Below are 18,914 nucleotides of genomic sequence, written 5' to 3'. Positions count from 1 at the left end.
AACATTGAGAAATGCTCTTCATTTTGTTCATGCAATTACTTTATCAATAAATAGTCTTTTAGTGGTACTATGAATTATGCAACACTAAAATAGTGTTTGAGATCTAAGAGTTGAGTGAACTAGCTTTTGCACGAAAATTAAGAATTTTTTCTCTCGTCTGGAGTTTGAAAAACAATTTATCGTCTCGAATCTCGTGGGCAACGCATCTAGTTTTTGAGACGAGACTTTTCTAAAGTCTCGTGGGTAACACTAGATGATTCAAATCCTAAACTTCAAACATGGTTCTGGTGTTACATGATTTTGTAATATACAAATTATTAATTGATAAAGTGATGGTCTGATCATAATGAGGAGCACTTATCAATGTTTAAAGATACGCAACTCATTAGACAATGTACTTCAATAATAAATATGTTTTAAATGTTATATCCTCCATGTTCCTCTCTAGTAGGAATTTACTGTGCATATTTCCTTCCATAACCCACCAGACATACAACATTATCTTCTTTGGATGCAAATCCTGTTTTGGACGTTGTGTTTGGACCGACTCATTTCTTCATCTGCTTAAAGTTCACATACAAGCATAATTTATCTCCGGTAACTATACGAGAAAGAAACGACTTATCTTGACAGATTTCACGATGCGGATAAGTAAAGAATCACATATGGCAACATGTTGATCCACGAACCTAGTTTTTGAGCGCTAATGCAGAACAGCTGCCTGTCTACTGTCTACTGATCATCTTTACTAATTCCCGGGAGCTTTGACGTGGATCATAATGGATCAAATTGTACAAATGGTTCTCATCAAGATGAGAAAGACAACTAGAAAGTAGAGTCAAACTGCCCACTTCGGAACCTGTCAAAGCCTGTCCAGGTGGTACTTTCAGTAATGAAATTTTCTCCATACACCACGCAGATTTGTCTGGATGCTTGTGTGGCAATAGAACCTTGTTGTGCTCGTGCAGGAGAACATATTGCAGTTAATTCTTCTTTTTTATTTGAGACTCTTTACTTCAATTCTTGAAAAATAAAAATGATTAGACAAGCAAAATCACAAATAATGCTACACATTCTTGATAACACAGCTAAAATGTGTATATTTCATAGCACTGCGTTCATCACTGACCTCTGGAAAAAAAATCCTGAAAATGAAAGAGTCAAATTAATGAACCTGTCAATAGTAGCGATATTAAACCTGACAACATCGCAACCAGTGTATCAAACTTTGTATTTACTCAAGTATCAAAACCAAGTTGGAAATCTTACAAAATCAAAACATTCTATAAGCTGATCTATTAAACACATTTAAAAATATTATAAAACCAAACATTTTATAAGCGGGTTTATTAAACACATTTACAAACCTTACAAAACCAAAACATTTTATAAGCTGATTTACTAAACGCATTTAAAAATCTTACAAAACCAAACATTTTATAAGCGGATTTATTACACACATTTAGAAACCTATCAAAACCAAAACATTTCATAAGCTGATTTATTAAACACATTTAGAAACCTATCAAATTCAACACATTTTATAAGCTGATTTATTAAACACATTTAAAAATCTTACAAAACCAAACATTTTATTAGACGATTTATAAAAAACACATTTGAAGGAAAAATAGAAAAGGCATATTCATACTAGTGTAATTATCTTGAAGTACTTGCAGATAATCTGGGACAGCGTTTCTTAATCTTTTTTCTTTTGGGGCACACCAAAGTACTTTTCAAACTTTCGCGATACCTCTACATGCGACTTTTTCCTAGATGCAAAAAAGCAAACACATAAAAATATATCCAGTTCATTTTTTAAATTATGGAACATCTATGAGATAAAATCTCACAAGCAAATTACGTAAGACTCTTGAATAGAAACATATTAATATAACTTACGACTCTTAAGCAGGAATATCAGAAAGAAATATTAGCATCAGAAATATAAGAAGACATCACCTCCTCGACTTGACATCTCCCGATACATGTGGTATGTATTCGCGACAGACTAATGTGTTGCGACAAAGCGGTTGAGAAATGCTGATCTAGGAGCCCAAAGGCAATAGTTTATCCAAAGTAAGATATTAGGAACAAAAACTGGATTTTCTTTCGACATACTGTACTTATAAGATTATATCCTATGTGTAGAGATTCAGAATGTGCCATTTTGACCATTTCAAAAAGTTGTTAATTCGGTTACACCATTTTATTAGCTTATATATCAGTGGCGGATGTAGTCTGGTCCAGGGAGGTCTAGGCGGCCGCCCCCAGTTTTTGAGTGTCAAAAACAATTTCAGCTATTATTTATATATTTATGAAAGTGTATAGCAAACTCATGATATACCTAGTATAGTCTGGGGCCTGACTGCCCCACCCCAGTGTTTAACTTCAAGATCCGTCTCTGGTATATACCACTTAATATTTTATTATTTTATTACTTACTTTTTAACTTTCAAACAAATAAAAATATATTTAACCTTCACCTCGTCGCTGCTCCGGAAGTCAGGAAGGCAATAAACAAAATCAAATCACCTGCTTCAGGAGCTGACGATTTGCCAATCATTCTTATTTAAAAAATATTACCGTTCATTGCAGATGTCATTGTGCATATGTTTAATGGTTCCATCACAGAAAATTTCCATCAATTTGGAAACTCCCTAATGTTCGCCCATTGCCTAAAATAACAAATTCAACAAAAGTAGATCTCCGCCCTATTAGTATACTCCGTGCACTCTCCAAAGCGTTAGAGCATATAATACATGACCAATTAACTAAGTTTCTCAAAAAAAAAAAAAAATTTAAAATCCCTTTCAGTTAGGTTTCAGATCTCAACACAGCACTTGCACTGCTCTAGTAAATGTCACTGATGATATTCGTGCCGCTATGCATAAACGCCAAATTACACTGTTATCCCTACTAAATTTTTCTAAAGCTTTCCAAACTATAGACCATGACATATTGTTTGCCAAACTGTCTTCCTTCTACAACTTTTCCCAGTCAACCTTATCTTGGTTTAGCTCCTATTTATCAAACAGAAAAGACAAAAAGTTGTCACTAATAGCATATGTTCTAATACGAAATTTGTTCCATGTGGAGTCCCGCAGGGCAGCGTCCTAGGACCTCTTATGTTTTCTTTATACATCAATGATTCACCTGAACACATCACCCACTGTAAATATTGCTTATATACAGATGATATACAATGCTATTTAACCACTAATTCCCTAAATTTAACCACCGCGATCGATCACTTAAACAGTGACATTGAAATTATCTGCACATGGGCACGTAACAAGGAACTGCAAGTAAACCCAACCAAATCAAAATTTATCATGCTTGGTTCTCGTAAACTACTCTCCACAATTAATATTACAAGCCTACCGAATGTTCTTGTAAACAACGTAGCCATTCCCGTAAGCGATAGCGTCAATAGCCTTGGACACCAGCTCGGTAAATTCTTAAATTTGACAGACCATATTAATAGAGTATGCAAGAAAGCTTACGGTTTCCTTCATTCTCTTCAGCGTTTAAAAAAAAAAACCTTCTTCCGGAATCCATTAAAGCGTCCCTGGTTCAATTACTGGTAATCTCTTATTAGGTTGTTGTGATGCAGCATATGTTGACTTAACCGAAGATCTGGCAAAACGTTTACAGGGCATTCAGAATGCCTGCGTTCGCTTCATATTTAATAAAAAGCTCTTCGACCACATATACCATTGTTATCAGCAACTAGGAAGGAGCAATCTAAGCACTGGCCGCCGCATTCATTCTCTAACACTTTTATATAAAATAATTGATTGTAAGAAACCTACTTATCTATCCTCTAAATTTAAATTTCTAAGCGATACTCACCCACTAAATATCCGTTCTAAAGGAAATACAAAACTCGCGTTCAAACCCACAAATCTATATATTTTTTCAAATCTTTCACACTATCTGCCACCAAAGCTTGGAACGACACACCTGAAAGCATCAGAAACACTGGTTCTTGGTTGATCTTTAAACGTCGCCTTAAAGAATATCTTTATAATGAAGGTCTTCAGTAAACAAAACAAAAAAGAAAACTCTCTCTGTTTCTTCTTATTTTCTTTTCTGTTCCTTCCTGATACATTTGTATGAACGTATACATTGTACACAATCACTTAAGTATGTGCATCATTTTATCTATACATAGTCAATCAAAGGAATGTATATTATATGTAATATATAATCAAGATTGATTTGTTTGTTTCTCTCTCCTTGTATAGTTTAACATGTCTTCAGCATTGTCGCTTGTTTATTTTAGTGTTTATTTTATATGTAACAAGCTTCATTTTCTTTGTATTGTTCTGTATATCTGTATCTCTTTAACGTTGCCAAAGAGTGTGTGTATCCTTTTTTATTTTCGTTGTAAACAAAAAAAAAAAAAAAAAAAAACTATTATGAGATTCGTTTGTAAAAGAAAAATGTAAATGGTTGAGTGGAAGAAAAGGTTATGCCTTAACTCGGTCATTTTAAATAATAAATAAATCTTATATATAAAAGAGAACGTACAAATCCTTTGTTAGCTCATCACGCTAATACGGCTGAACCAATTTCTTTCATTTTTGGGGGGTTATTAAGATTTGGACCCTAGATGGTTTTTATCATATCACTTTAATTTTCAATTACCAGTGTCTTGAGATAATTGACCATTCAAGTGTCCATAACGTACAAATCCTTTGTTAGCTCATCATAGCTAAATCTAACCGTATTTATATGCAACCCACATGACCGTGTCACTCGGCGGGTTAACATAAATGACAGGCGATATAATGTTAACATTTACTCCAATCTTCTATGGTTTTTATCATATCACTTGAAAGCGAAAAAGTAAAAATTATCTAAGTAACAAAGTTTATTGCGTTCCGGGGTGACCCCAGCGAAGCGGGGTGAACGCTGCTAGTAAATAAATAAATAAATTTTCCGTCACTTCTTGTTTTCATTCTATGTTACTCATGCATTAAATATTTTTATAGGTTTTTAATTTATATATATTTCAAAAGACATTTCATCATTATCAGAAATAAAATGTTCACGTTTCATCTTCTCACGAGATATATGCTCGTGAAGAAAGTAGCAGTATTGTTCTGGACCATTCACACGTTTCTCTGAACCCCATTTATAAGTTTTATTGAAACACACATCGTTATTTCTATTTTCAAAGTTAATGATTTTACCGGTTATTTGTTTCTTGAAAGGCCATTCCAAAATAGAATCATATTGTCCAGGACAAAGTGTAATGTCCACTGCTGACCAATCATCAACGAACAGGAATTCTACTTGCAATTTATATCCAAACGGAGACTCGTAAAATGCGTCACTGGTAATTCTTTCTCCAGGTTTTAACTTAGAAATATTGGGAACTATCCACAAAAATCTTCCATCCCTGAGAACCGTTGCTTCATTTACTTTATTTTCCATTGCTTTTAGTTTTTCTTCTAAGTTTACAATTGCGGCATCCTTTGCACGAAGTTGTTCTATAAAACCTTCCTCTCTTGCACGAAGTTGTTCTATAAAACCTTCCTCTTTTGCACGAAGTTGTTCTACAGCACCTTTCATAAGTTCAACATGGCGAATATTGTCTTCTTGTAAATGGCTACGTAATGCGATGGGATATCCTTCGAAATTACAACCAAAACTTTCAAAGCTACACTTAGCAAATAGTTTCACACATGCTTCATCCAGATGTTTGTCTATATTATCCCTCTCGATACTTACGCCACAATTCTTTGGACAATCAATCGGAAATTTCAAGCACGTTAAGTGATGATCTTCTAACTCCTTGGCCTCCATTTCCTCACTACAATATTCACAAATAATCATTCTTTTAGGACATTCCTCCAACAAGTGTTGCTTCATATCTTTACGCGGCATTTCTCTTCCACATTTATTCTCACAGTACATAGGAATTAATTCACAAATATGAAAATGATCTTGAAGAATATCAGCCACTACCTCACACGCACAGTATTGACACTTCACAATTCTCTTCATACAAATGTTATCTAAGTGATGGCTCAAATAAAATTTCTGAACCATCAAATTACATTGCTCGCAAGGGATTAAACAAAATTCACAATTTTGAAAATGAAATTCCGACTCTTCTTGTGACACTTCCTTTCCACAATAGCAACATTTCGAATACATCTTTCCGCAGTGAATCTTCTGATGTTCATACATCTTACAACATTGTGTTTTAAAAGAACACGTAATACATTCCGCAAGTTCTGCTTCACAGTGTAACGAATGTTCATTGTGCAAGAAGTCATTTTCGAATTCCCGTGAACAAAATTCGCATTTGTATATTCTTCTCACAGACGGTTCGTTAACTGTTACACGTGACTGTTGTGATTCAATATCATCGCGTACACAAGTCAATTGGTGGGTTTCCAACTCCCCCACGATGTACTTTTGGCAGTTGTTACAAAATTTGTGTGTCGGCATTTCACTCCTTCATTTTACCACAATTACAATTTTAAATTTTAACTATTGTAGTTAGTAGTAGGACGTTTGTGAATTAAAATAAGAATTATGGGAAGGTATTGGAGATAGCTTACGGACACAGAAATTAGAGATAATTAAACTTTCGAAATATTGATGCATTTCCACTTCTGTTTTCACATGAAGAGAACATTCTCAAATCACAAGACAGAACGAGACAGAAGTTCACTGAAATAACATTCAACAGCTCTTCGTAATATTCACTAACTTTCTAATGCACTAAAAACCAGCTGATTTCAGTATTCTTTAGTTGCCAACGCAAAAATATGAAATGTTGTCTTTTCGCGTACTTGAGCCACCAAGATTACTTGAACACTGAACAGAAAACTGAACCGAATTACACGATATGTCACCAGGGTTGCCAGATCCTAAAAACAAAACATCTGTAAATCAATCGTAAGATTCATATAAAACGCCCCTTTAAAACACACACTCACACAACATCTATGGTGATTTTTGTGCCTACCTCAGTTTACAGCGGAAGTTCAGCAAATTTAAAATTTACCCCAGCAGTAAATTCAATAGTTAGTCCCAAAGAAACACTTTTTTATTTTGTTTTTAATATTTAACTGGAACTTAGCACACACACACATACACAAAGATAAACAAAGAGAGAGAAAGAAATTAAAACACGTACGGGCTTATGCAGAGTCGTTTTGACGTATGATTAGCGTCATACTAAAGGCCTGACAACTGCAGGGATCATATGTTAGTGAAACTTCTTAGTTTGACACTAATCACACGTAATAACGACTCTGCATAAGGCAAGTACTGTTTTAAAAGTGTTTTTCCGTCCTTTCTGAGCTATTCCTTAGGTTAGTTCTGTAGTCTCTCTTTGACAACATGTTGATGGAGACTGACAGGAGAGATTTCGAAAGACTGACTCCTAATAATGAATGACAAGCGTCTTAGTCTGTCATGTTATTACCTCTCTAGTGCTTGCCTGCCTGACACTAATGGATGTCACTACCTGCGCTATCGAGTATTAAATGGTGCAGGCAATTAGGCGATTTAAAACTGTTGTGGCGAGTTCATTCCAATTAAAAAGTATGTTGTTTCTATTTAACTAGAGCACATGTTGGCTTACTGGTAGAGCGTTTACCTCTGGTGCGTAAGACATCTGATTCGATTCCCGGCCAAGTAGTTTTTAGTGGTCAAACATCGTGTACGCGAGTTTTCTCGAGGTACTCCTGTTTCCTTCCATTTTCTCATTCCACCAATTCTTCCATCACCACTCAGTCACTTTAATCATCGTCTCCCTTAGCCTAAAGGTTATAATCATGGGACGTCAAACTGAAATATTTAATTTCATTTCATTTTTACGAATTTCTCGGTCTGTGAACAATTTGGTTTACAACAAGTTTTGTGAAGAATTTTTCCGTCGACTTACAAACGTTATTTCGGGATAAGGCCGCACATAGAACCCTGTATTCACAATTCCATGACGCTTGTAGTGCTTTGCATGTTCGCGGTATTTTTTTTTTTTTTTTTTTTACTGTTTGTACTTTTTAACCGTTAACCACACGCTTCTGCTTTTTGCCAATCATTCCCAACCGCCTCTTATGCCACCAAATAGAGTCTATATAATTTTTACTTACTTTCTTTTCTCCAGGGATGCTATGGAACTTATACGGGAGTATATGAAACGTAGACCTATACCCACCTAATATTCTTATAGTTTAGCTTGTACTAACTATAAGTTTACGTATAGAAAAAAAAACGATCATACGAGTATACACTTTATTTTTGAAAACGGTTTAGCGTATGCTTATTTAAAAATTCTAGCATTAGATCTCTACTTCTATCAATGAATCTTTCGTCCAAGTGAGAACAAACAGGCATTGTTGTCTTGTTAGCTTCCGATCCTTCAAACAGGAATGTATTATTATTATTATTATTATTATTATTATTATTATTATTATTATTATTATTATTATTATTATTATTATTATTATTATTATTAAGAAATTTTTTCTTTTCAGCCTATTCCTTATTTTAGTAGCGTCTTATTTGGAAAATTATATATTTGTCAATTTAAAAGAAGAATAGAAAAGAAGAATTAAGAAGAGAATTGTAGCTCATATACAAAAAATCGTGCTTTCCGGTTTTGCTCTAAAAATCTGCAAATCTGCAAATAAATTTACAGTTCTGGCAACGATGCATGTCACGTGTAATAAAGTGTGTATGGTTGATATTTGAATCAATAAAGGCATTGTTTTGCTTGTTGCCATGTTGACATCAATAGAAACCAATAGTCTGTCTAGTCGTGTGAGGCTCATTCCACTTACTGAACGCAAAATCTGTGTTTTAGTTTGCAACAAGAGAGAAATCAATTATAATTGATTTTTGCCTGTTTTGCGTTACGTTAGTCTTCAATATTTGAAAATGCTGGAACCGAATAAGGACCAAACCTACAAATCTTTACTTAATATTTTGGCGTAAACGGAGATCAGATATGTATACTCATATGCTGTACAGTGGCGTACACAGAATATCATCAAGGGGGAATTCAAACTTATAATTTCATTATAAGCATGACTTTTGTAATAACTCTGAATATAGTAAATGTTTATTCTTGCATGATATCTTGTTCAAGGGGTTGTTAAAGCCCAGTAATATCCCGTCTTGCGTACTCCACTACAACTATGTCTTGCATCAATAGATTAATGGTTTCTTTTTTGATTGTGTAAAGTAGTTATGTTACGGTCATAACTTTTTATTTCAGTGAATCCGGAAATGCTTTCCAACTTTTTAGTCAGATAATACATGAAAGCATACGTGAGATTCGGGAAAGATTTTAAAATCCAGTTATAATCCGCGGGTAACAGGAACATCTAGTAACCTCACTATGAAGTATCATTTATGTGAATCATTCTTGCAAAGTCTGTAATTCATTCAACTTACAGGGAAGATACAATAGAAAGGAAGAAATTCCGTCTAATATTACATGCCCAACAACGAGCCTGTAAATCCAAAGAATACTGGGGTAAAAATAGTACTTCTGAAGAACATAAAACGGCATATTCTGCTCCCCTGTTTTTCTTTCTTTTTTTTATCTCAAAGGAAAGAGAAATCGATTCCACTTTTAACCAATTTTCATTCCTTTCTCTCTCTTCTCCTTGGAACTTTTATTCAATGTAATAACTTATACAAACCTCGTTTTTCTTATTTGTAAGGAAGTAGTGAACATAAATCATATTGATCGAAGAACTGCAACTTATACATTAATCTATTTTCTTTTAAGTTCTTTTTTTTTTTTTTTTTTTTTTATAGATTTCATATACTTAAATGTACTCATATTTATGGTTTTATCGTTTTCAACGTCATACCGGTTTGACACTATTTAATAAATCAAAACTTCAAAATCTAAATAAGGTATAGGAAAATCTCTATTTTAGGAACACATATGAATACTCATTTTAGATTATTTGAGATATAGCTAACCATATTCAATTTATCTTAATATTGAGTGTTTGTTTACATTATTGTATACGCTCTATCTTCTTATTTGATGGTTTGAATTACAAACTGGGTTCTTATATTAACGCTTCACTGTGATGAGTTTAGGAAGGTGAATCCTTAATTCAGTAACAATAATATAGTTGGGTGATGCTTTGGGGAATAATAATACCCCCAAATTGTTACCTTGGGAGTCACTGCCCCTTTGATCATCGTATACTAAGACTATAGTGATCATCTTGAAACCGGAAGTGGTTTATTTCTACTACTTCCGGTTTCAGTATCCTCTCTTTCAGTGTCAACGATGGAAGTTCCTAACTTCTAACCCTTTATGTGGTGACGAAATTTAGTAGTAATCCGACAATTAGTTCTTGAGACGCCTTCTTATACGCTTTTGCAGCCATTGGTTGAAAGCTTTCGTACACTACTTTATTACTGGATTAGGCCTGTGTTGACATTAATGGATATATTTACATTCACGAGTTTACTTATTTTTAACTTGACATTAGCTTAACTTCAACCTGTAACTCTGGGCAGATATTAATTTAAATGTAATTATAATTAACAAATTATGTTATATTAGAAACTGTACCTTATTTCATTTACTAGTGATTGATTTTGTGTCCCTGAGCGAGACAATTTCTTTTATGGAGAACAAATATGACATCTTCTTGAGGAGATCAGCCACAAAATTCACGAGCGGGGAATCATCACGAAAATAAATAACCGCAAACAGTTTATGAAAATCCTACTGACTATAGTTGCAATATACTCTCTTTTTTATTTTATCTCGTTTGTTTATTTTTTGGGCGAGCAATAGCATAAACGCTAAAAAGAAGCAATGTTTATAATGCATTTGACATTGCGCAATTACTGTAACAAGTGAAAAAAAAAGAAAGAAAAACTGCCAACATATCCTGCTACCGTTATTTTCTATATAAGTCGAACCAGAATGCTTGAACGGAAAATTAAATTCTCACACGTAGGTATGTACAGACAGTACGCACAGTATGTTTCAGCTCTAACTAGTTAAATTAAAAGGATTTTAAGTAACGTTCTCCGTAGGGATGGCCAGATCCGGATCTCGAATCTTGGATCTGGATCCGGATCTTAGATCTGGATCCAAAATTCTAATCTCGGATCTAGATCCGAAATCCGGATCTCAGAACTTGATTCTTATTCAAACCCACATCCCAACCACATTGTGATAAACTTGAATATCTAAAATTCGCCGAAAGTAATTTCACGAAGTCCTGACAGTGAAGAGGAAAACAGAAAATTAAGACGAATATTGAGAAGTCTATTTGTCTCCTTCACTCTACTCTAAAGATCAAATGCTTGTCTTACTAAAAAAATCTCATTTGATCCGGATGAGAATTCGAATGTCTGCTGTTTGCTGTTGTATATAATCTTCCCTCTCTCTCTCTCTCTCTCTCTCGCGGATCCGCGGATATATATAGGCGCGGATCCGACCAAGGGAGGGGCTAACCCATACTCTGCCTCTTTATCTAGTGTAAAGCAGGATTGAAGATAATTTTACTAAGTGTATACTTGAGCGTTAAGGAGGGATATAGCCCCTATAGCCCTTCCGTTGGATCCGCGCCTATATATATATATATATATATATATATATATATATATATATATATATATATATATATTAAAAATGCTGAAAATTCGTACCATGTTGTGTGAAATATTGAAGGGAAAATTCTTCTAGATACTCTGCAATACCACTAGATAAACAAGCAGTGTTGCCAGCGCAAAATAATGTTGTATTTTCTCAAATTGCACCATGTAAGTCATTACCTATTTCTAATTTAGATATTAAATAAAACCACAATACCACATACATTATTCAGTGTAACAAAGAACAATACAGTATCACCAACATCAACATTTTGGTGATGTCTAATAACTCAAATGGCATAGACGGTGCAATGCGCATCATTTGTATCTTAGCGTCAAATATTATGATCATTGGTATAATGTATTTCGAATGAATGAAGGATCAAAGTTACAAGACATGAAAAATTTAACTTTTTCTAAAGACTTTACTTCGGAAACGTGCTGACATCACCTCTCATTATGTAGATGCTTCCAAAAGACTTAAGTGATCATAATGTCAGTTACAACAATTGTTATTTCAAACCGTTTCAGAGATACCAAACACATGGATAGTGATTGTTATACTGCTTAAAATAACGTATTTGTGTTAAATTTTTATAATGATTATTGCTTTAGTTTGCTTCTATAACATTACAGCAATAGTTTTTGGTGGTTTTAATTACAAGTCGCAGTTCCATTATTTTAAGTAGTGTTGCCAACTTAAATAAATTGCTAAATATTATTCTAAATATAGTTCTAATCACGTAGTTAAACTGCAAAATCTTTTAAAATTACTCGTAATTTGTTTTATGGTGCAAGAATGTTTTCAAAAGACGATGTTTTTCGTAGTCTTTATAATGTTAATGTTAATGTCAAAGTTTTGGTTCCAGCAATACATGTAAATGCAAATTGTAACTGAAATTAAATGTAACTGATAACTTTTCAGTAACCCTAGTTGTTCCCCTAAGCCTTAATCCTGATGTACACAAAACCATGGCTAATTAAAAGTACTAATTACACCCTTAGTTACATTTCACTTGTATTAGTTTGACCACCGACCACCTCAAACTCGATCCATACCATATAACTGTATGCAATTAATGAAGGACTTACAGTTAGTAATACACATTGTGTTGATTTTTGGTTTGGTTTGTTTTAGTTTAATGTCCCACGATTATGTTAAGAAACGTGGATCTAATGATTATACTGGAATCCGAACCACTTCGGTCGTTTAATTGTACCCCCATCGGAAATCGAATTCGGGACCACGCGAACCGAAGTCAAGCGTGCTAGCCACTAGACCAAATGGAGGTCCTCACATTGTGTTGATTTAAATCATTGAGTCGGTGTTGCCACATTCGAACATCAAAAACTAGCGTGTCTGTGCTCCAAAAATAGCGAATTTCAACTATTTATAGGCCAAATATATAGAAACGAATTATTTGACAACTAATGGGTGGTACTAATGAAATCATTTTTAACATGGGCCTGAAAATGTGCTGGACATATTACAAGAATGTGTGATCAATGGACGAAAACAAGTTTAGACTGGATACCACGAGATTAAAAAAAGCCTAGAAAACGTCCTTGTATATAGGTCTACAAGAAGGTTTGACAAAATCAAGAGCAACTGGGAACTGGGTAACCTGAGAAATAATTGCTCAAGATAGATAGTTGTAGGGAAGACTTGGAAAGACCTTCATCCAGCACTGGGTTGATAATGGTTGATTATGATTATGGTTATGATTTTATTATATCTGGACCTCAGAGATAAACTGAACCAAGTCATAATTTCGTAATTTTACGGGAGAAGCGAAAAACTGGTTCCTTAAGTAAGACCTATAGTACTGTTTTTCAAACTATACTAAGTAGTTAGAAAGTAATAGGACGCTTTTAGACTTATATTATTACATTACTAGAAAGAACATAGTCTATTAAAAAAGTATTGTTAAATCAATTTCGACCAAAAAGTAACTTAGCATAGTCTACCTCTAAAGTTTATATATATATATATATATATATAACTTTTACTAGGTGAGGTAGGGTAAAAGCAGATCCAAAATTTAACGAAATTCGTACTGCGAAAAAAAATATTTTTGATTTTTCATATTGCAGGAAAACTACGAAAATTAATAGAAAAGAAAACTAGAAAGTTAAGAACCAATAGTTTTACCGCGACAGAGAAAATAGATACATATAGTTCGAATTACACAGAGAAAAATCCGTTCTCCGGACAGCGGTATATTGTACAAATATACAGTATCCTCTTGCTCACTATAGAAATAAGTACGGAGCATAGGTTATCCGTATGCTACATAGGCACTGCCCTTAGATGTTACATCATGCCATTGCAGGATGTCTGACATCTAACAGTTTTCCGTATATCACATGCATATACTTATGTTTCCTTCGTCAGCTATATGTTATATACGTCCACTTGTATGTGAGATCCTGACCGCCTACATTGTTTCATACGGAAAGTACGTATAGATGGAACACTTATACAGAAAGTATTATAAAACATGCGTTTTCAGTTATACGTCTAGTGTACGTTAAGTCCAAAAACTACAGGAATTACGCATGTAACCTATCTTTTTAAGTATGCCACCTACAATTTTTTTTCTCAGTGTACCTATATACTTATATAATATGTATATCCATGCTTCGCAAGTAATTTTCAATCAATACAAAATTTCAACGTGATGAACACACGATTAGTTTTCTCGAATAAAGATCACATGCAGTGCTGAGAGCACAGGAATAAGCTTATTCTATGTTACGGCACTGGATATATGCTTATGTAATACATTACCACCTTATGAACTTGTATAAGAAACAGAATGTACTTAAAGTGAGACTCGAACTATACGAAACATCGGACTTTGAATCTAACTTATTTGGTGATCCAACCAGTGATCAAAGTGAGACGGTATGCAATGGTATGACATACCGCCTCTGGATTTTCAGTGATGAAGACATACCGTCTCTGGTTTTTCAGTGATCAAGACATACCGTCACTGCAAAGTGGATGCTAATATACCTTTAATATATCCATTTTTATACACAGTAATTGACGAATTGCTTTGCTCGTCAAAGATTTAATTTCTTATTAGAAATAATTTCTAAGTTGCCAACACCGAAATTTTTGTTATTTTCCCTACCTTTTGTTTTCAAAACGAGATGTCTACAAAGAAGTTCACCCTTTTCTCCTATACAAGAACTTATATTTGTTTTGTTGCTTTTTGGGCCAAATCCAAACAAAAGGTAGCGTATAGGGGCGACTCGTTTAAACTGAAATCGGAAAGGATTTTTGTGAGTTCGTCGGGACTATAGACGGCAAGAGACAGTTTGTCGCCCTATTTGCTTTCCCCTTTCTCCAGAAAGAACAAATCTAAAAGTCTGCTATTTTAATTGTGGTACCCCCATCATGAACAACGAAGAGGAGGGAAAGCGCACTCGTACTCTGAAAGATCTAAACACTACAAATACAATCTCATTGGGTTTTTTCTTTAAATAATAATCTATTATGTTAGTGAAAGATTAGCAAACACACCTGCAGAGGAAAAATGGTTACCCTTTTTATAAAATTCAATATCGAGCTTCAATCGACCTAAACCTGATTTATTAATGTACTATTGAAATAGAAGGTCAGCTTAGTAAATTTAACTATCATCATCATGAAGTCTGTTTCCAAGAAGAAATATTTATTTTAACTAATATAGTTATGAGTGATTTGCTGCCCCGTACAAATGCACATGTTGCACAAGTGGTATAGCTAGTCCAGGTGGGATTTCTTTTGTGCCTACTATGATAAAGAAATACGTAACTGAGTTTGGTATTTGCGAGAAAAAAATATGTAGTTTATTTAATCAAAAAAATCTGTTGTTTTCAGTTTCAAAAAGTATTTTTGCGTCTTTCAAATAATTGGATAACACTGTGAATACGTATGCAGTCATTATCTGTGTGCATGAGTATATCAATAACATTTAGATCTTTGTGGTAATTGCTTTTAATTCGATCTGATATTGTTAGTTAATGGAAGTTAAATGTTTTCAATATGGAGAGGATTTTAGTTCCTTACATCCATCCCCAATAAATTGATTTATCAGGAAGTTAATCCTCATGACACAAATTTTGCTGAATTTCCTTATTATCTTACTAAAGCACAATGTGTGGCCAAATTTAAAGAACATACATGGCTGAAATAAAATCTGAAAATGTGAGCATGAGCGGAATTAGGGATTGTCTGCTATGGAGGGGAGCGAACTTTCCGGGCTTTGGAATATTTTCAGTTGAGACATTGTCCGGGAGTTGTCCCACAAAAGATGGTTTAAAAATTGTTAATACAAATATTCGGCTTTTCAGCATTTTCATGTATAATTCTCTATAATACAATATAAGGGAATATTTTTTATTTTTCTCAGAAAATTGGAGTCGGGGAACAAAGCCCTTCCATGCTCACTTTCGCCGTAACTACGGAAAAGCTCTTTCATGGTTTAAAGTCATTATATAAATAGAAATGCAATCTTTTAGGCAACATACCCTCACTGTATTTCAACATTTAGATAGCCGGTATGCCTAGTGAAAATTGTAATAAAACATACCGCTTCTGCTTTTTTTTTCACTTTGAACACTGTGGAAACCGGCTTAATGTGGATACCAACGTGGGTACCAAGAAGTACTGTAATCACAACATCACTTCATCTTCTACCTAGAAGAAGGGCGAAAAAAATCATTACTGCTACCGGGAAAAATATTTATTCTCTATTTCTTGTTGTCATAAAATGATAGTTCTGTTTGCAAATCCATAAACATAATAATATTATTACGTTCATGTGTAAAGTTAAGAAGCATCTAATTTATACAGGTATTTCTTGTATTCCCATCAATAGCTATGGTATGTGACTTTTTCTTTCCATCTTTTGTAAATCGCGCGGTGGCTCAGTGGTAGAGCGTTCACCTCTACTGCTTCAAGTCCCTGGTTCGATCCCAGCCCGCGTCTTGTGGACTTTGTGGTGGATAAACACCGTGAACGTGGGTTTTCTCGGGGTTCTCCCGTTTCCTCCCGCTTTCTTCATTCCACCATTTCATTTATTTCTCATAACCACCGTCTCCTTTAGCCTAACCAGCATAACCGTGGGTCGTAAAAATTAAAGATTTCATTTTTTCATTTTTTTCCAGTCTGAACAATACCATCATAGATCATCGATCTTGCGTTTTTCTCTGGTCTTTTTCTTCTTTGCTTGACGTTCGCAGGAGTCGTCAATTTTCCCTTTTTTCGTCCTTTCGTAAGATGTAAATAGTTCTTTCTGAACATTCTGTAGCTCTTGAGGCTTCTTTAACTACAGAACTAACATTCATACTTTGTGCAAAATGTTTAACCACTTTCAGTACAATTTGAAGCTCTCTCCCACGCAGCCTCCCAATTGAACATCTTTTCCGCACTTCACTCTCCACGACGAACAGTACAGTAACAATATTATTGACACGATACACCAAATATTTTAAATATCTCAACAATCTACAAATGTAATGGTGAATAGGAACTGGACCGCCCAGGTTTCTATACTCACTTCTGACGTTCTGACACCTCAGACACACAATATCAGTCTGGAGAATGAAAACACACTCTATTATATCTGTTCTAAGCAAACGCACAAGTTGTGACTTCAAATCACGTATAGTGACAGAAAACAAAATACAGAACGTTGGGCGAGGAAACAAACCCAAACAGAATTATCAAACTCTCCGAAAATATATTTTGTTTCTTTCATGCTTCCTAAAGAAACACCGGGGGAAAGAACAAACAGCCTTTTCATTCTGCTTTTTGAGCTCATGAAGTTATTTGTTATGAATGCTTTTTTCATCATCTGCATATCCAAAGTGTAAATAAGAAAAGTGGAATTAAAAATGAAACCAATTTTTATTGTCAAAATTGTCAGCATTCGAAAGGACATTAGGGACCACGTGCTAACTGTAAATGAATCAATTACAAAAGCTAATAACTTTTTAGTGAGGAGTTAACAGATATTGACGAGCTTTTTCCTCTTCCATAGATATTGATCTTCTGAAGAAACAGTTGGTCTTGTTTGACTACCAACTGAATTTTTGTGATTTATGTTATTGCCGACTGAATTACTATCCACTGTACTTACTATTCACATGCGATTGAAATTTGTTTTTCTTGGAAGAGAGAAAATAAGATTTATACGCTCCCACATGTGTGAATGTCAGTCTAATATAATGCTCATATAGCATCAACAGTGAATACTCATTGGTATAGCATGACACACTACATCAGTACCGTTCAAACAAACATTATAAGGAAAATAGCATTAGCAAAATTTGTCTCTGCCTTTCTTCTGGTCAGATGCGCGCGTTTTGGAAAGCTGACTCTTAACATTAGAAGTCATTAAACCTAAATAAAAATATCGACCTGCGAATTGTTTTAAAAATAACTTCAATCTATTCTCAATATTTTTTTCGCTTTGTACCCCAATCTAACCTGAAAACAAAAAAGTTTCTCACTAGTAAACTTTTTAGATATTGCATTGCAACAGTATACGTAATTTCTCTTACATTTTTTTATTGTATTATTCAAGAAGTTTCTTTTGAACGTAAACTTTCCCACCATTGGCACCAAACATGGTGTTAATAGCTGTATCAGTTCCAAATTTGTATCTTTCATAGTTCACAACTTATGACGTGTTATATTTAACTCGACGTTAGAATTTGCCATTAACAAGATTTCACTACTTCAATTTATTTCAATACTTGAAAATTCTTCTTGATATAAGAGAAACATTTGATAGAGAATACAACGTTCTACAATAATCTCTCCATATCAAGCAAATAAATTCTATTTCTAAAATTCAGGCTAAGTCTGGCAAAAATGGGCGTAAGGAAAAGCATTGCCATTTACTCCTTTCTGCAATGTAAGGATGAGACGCTCTCTAGTACGATCTACTAATCCTCATAAATACGATTTAGTATTTTTTAAACTAGTAGCTTTCGGAAAAAGTAACCTGCACAATTGTGTATGTTCGGCCGACATTGCGAATATTGGTGATTCATTCTACCTGGACAATTGTGTGGGTCAGGGCTGAATGGGCTATGGCTTTTCCTAACTATAGCTGCCACGAGAATGTTTTCTTCAGGAAAGATTTTTAATCTAGCTATTTTATAAACTGACAATAGAAATGGAAGTAATACATAGTCATCTTGACCATCACAAATAGGGATTTATAAATTACTAAAGCTGTCCGAAGCAATGCCTACAGTTACTTTATCTAAATTTGTATTAAAAGGCATAAATTAATTCC

The 18,914-nt window shown here is 34.2% G+C and overlaps 1 protein-coding gene across 1 annotated transcript; it reads right to left on the bottom strand.

Moving 5' to 3' along the window:
* Positions 1–5,004: 5,004 nt before the first annotated feature.
* LOC145684984 (TNF receptor-associated factor 4-like) lies at positions 5,005–6,468 on the bottom strand. Its single transcript, XM_081757333.1, has one exon. The coding sequence runs from the start codon at positions 6,466–6,468 to the stop codon at positions 5,005–5,007; it is 1,464 nt and encodes a 487-aa protein (XP_081613459.1).
* Positions 6,469–18,914: the final 12,446 nt, after the last annotated feature.

The sequence above is a fragment of the Thermobia domestica genome, chromosome 5 (assembly GCF_964235325.1).
Source record: "Thermobia domestica chromosome 5, izTheDome1.hap1.1, whole genome shotgun sequence".
In the NCBI taxonomy this organism is placed as follows: Eukaryota; Metazoa; Arthropoda; class Insecta; order Zygentoma; family Lepismatidae; genus Thermobia; species Thermobia domestica.
The sequence above is the reverse complement of the archived record's forward strand: the minus strand, read 5'-3'. Positions and strand labels throughout refer to the sequence as shown.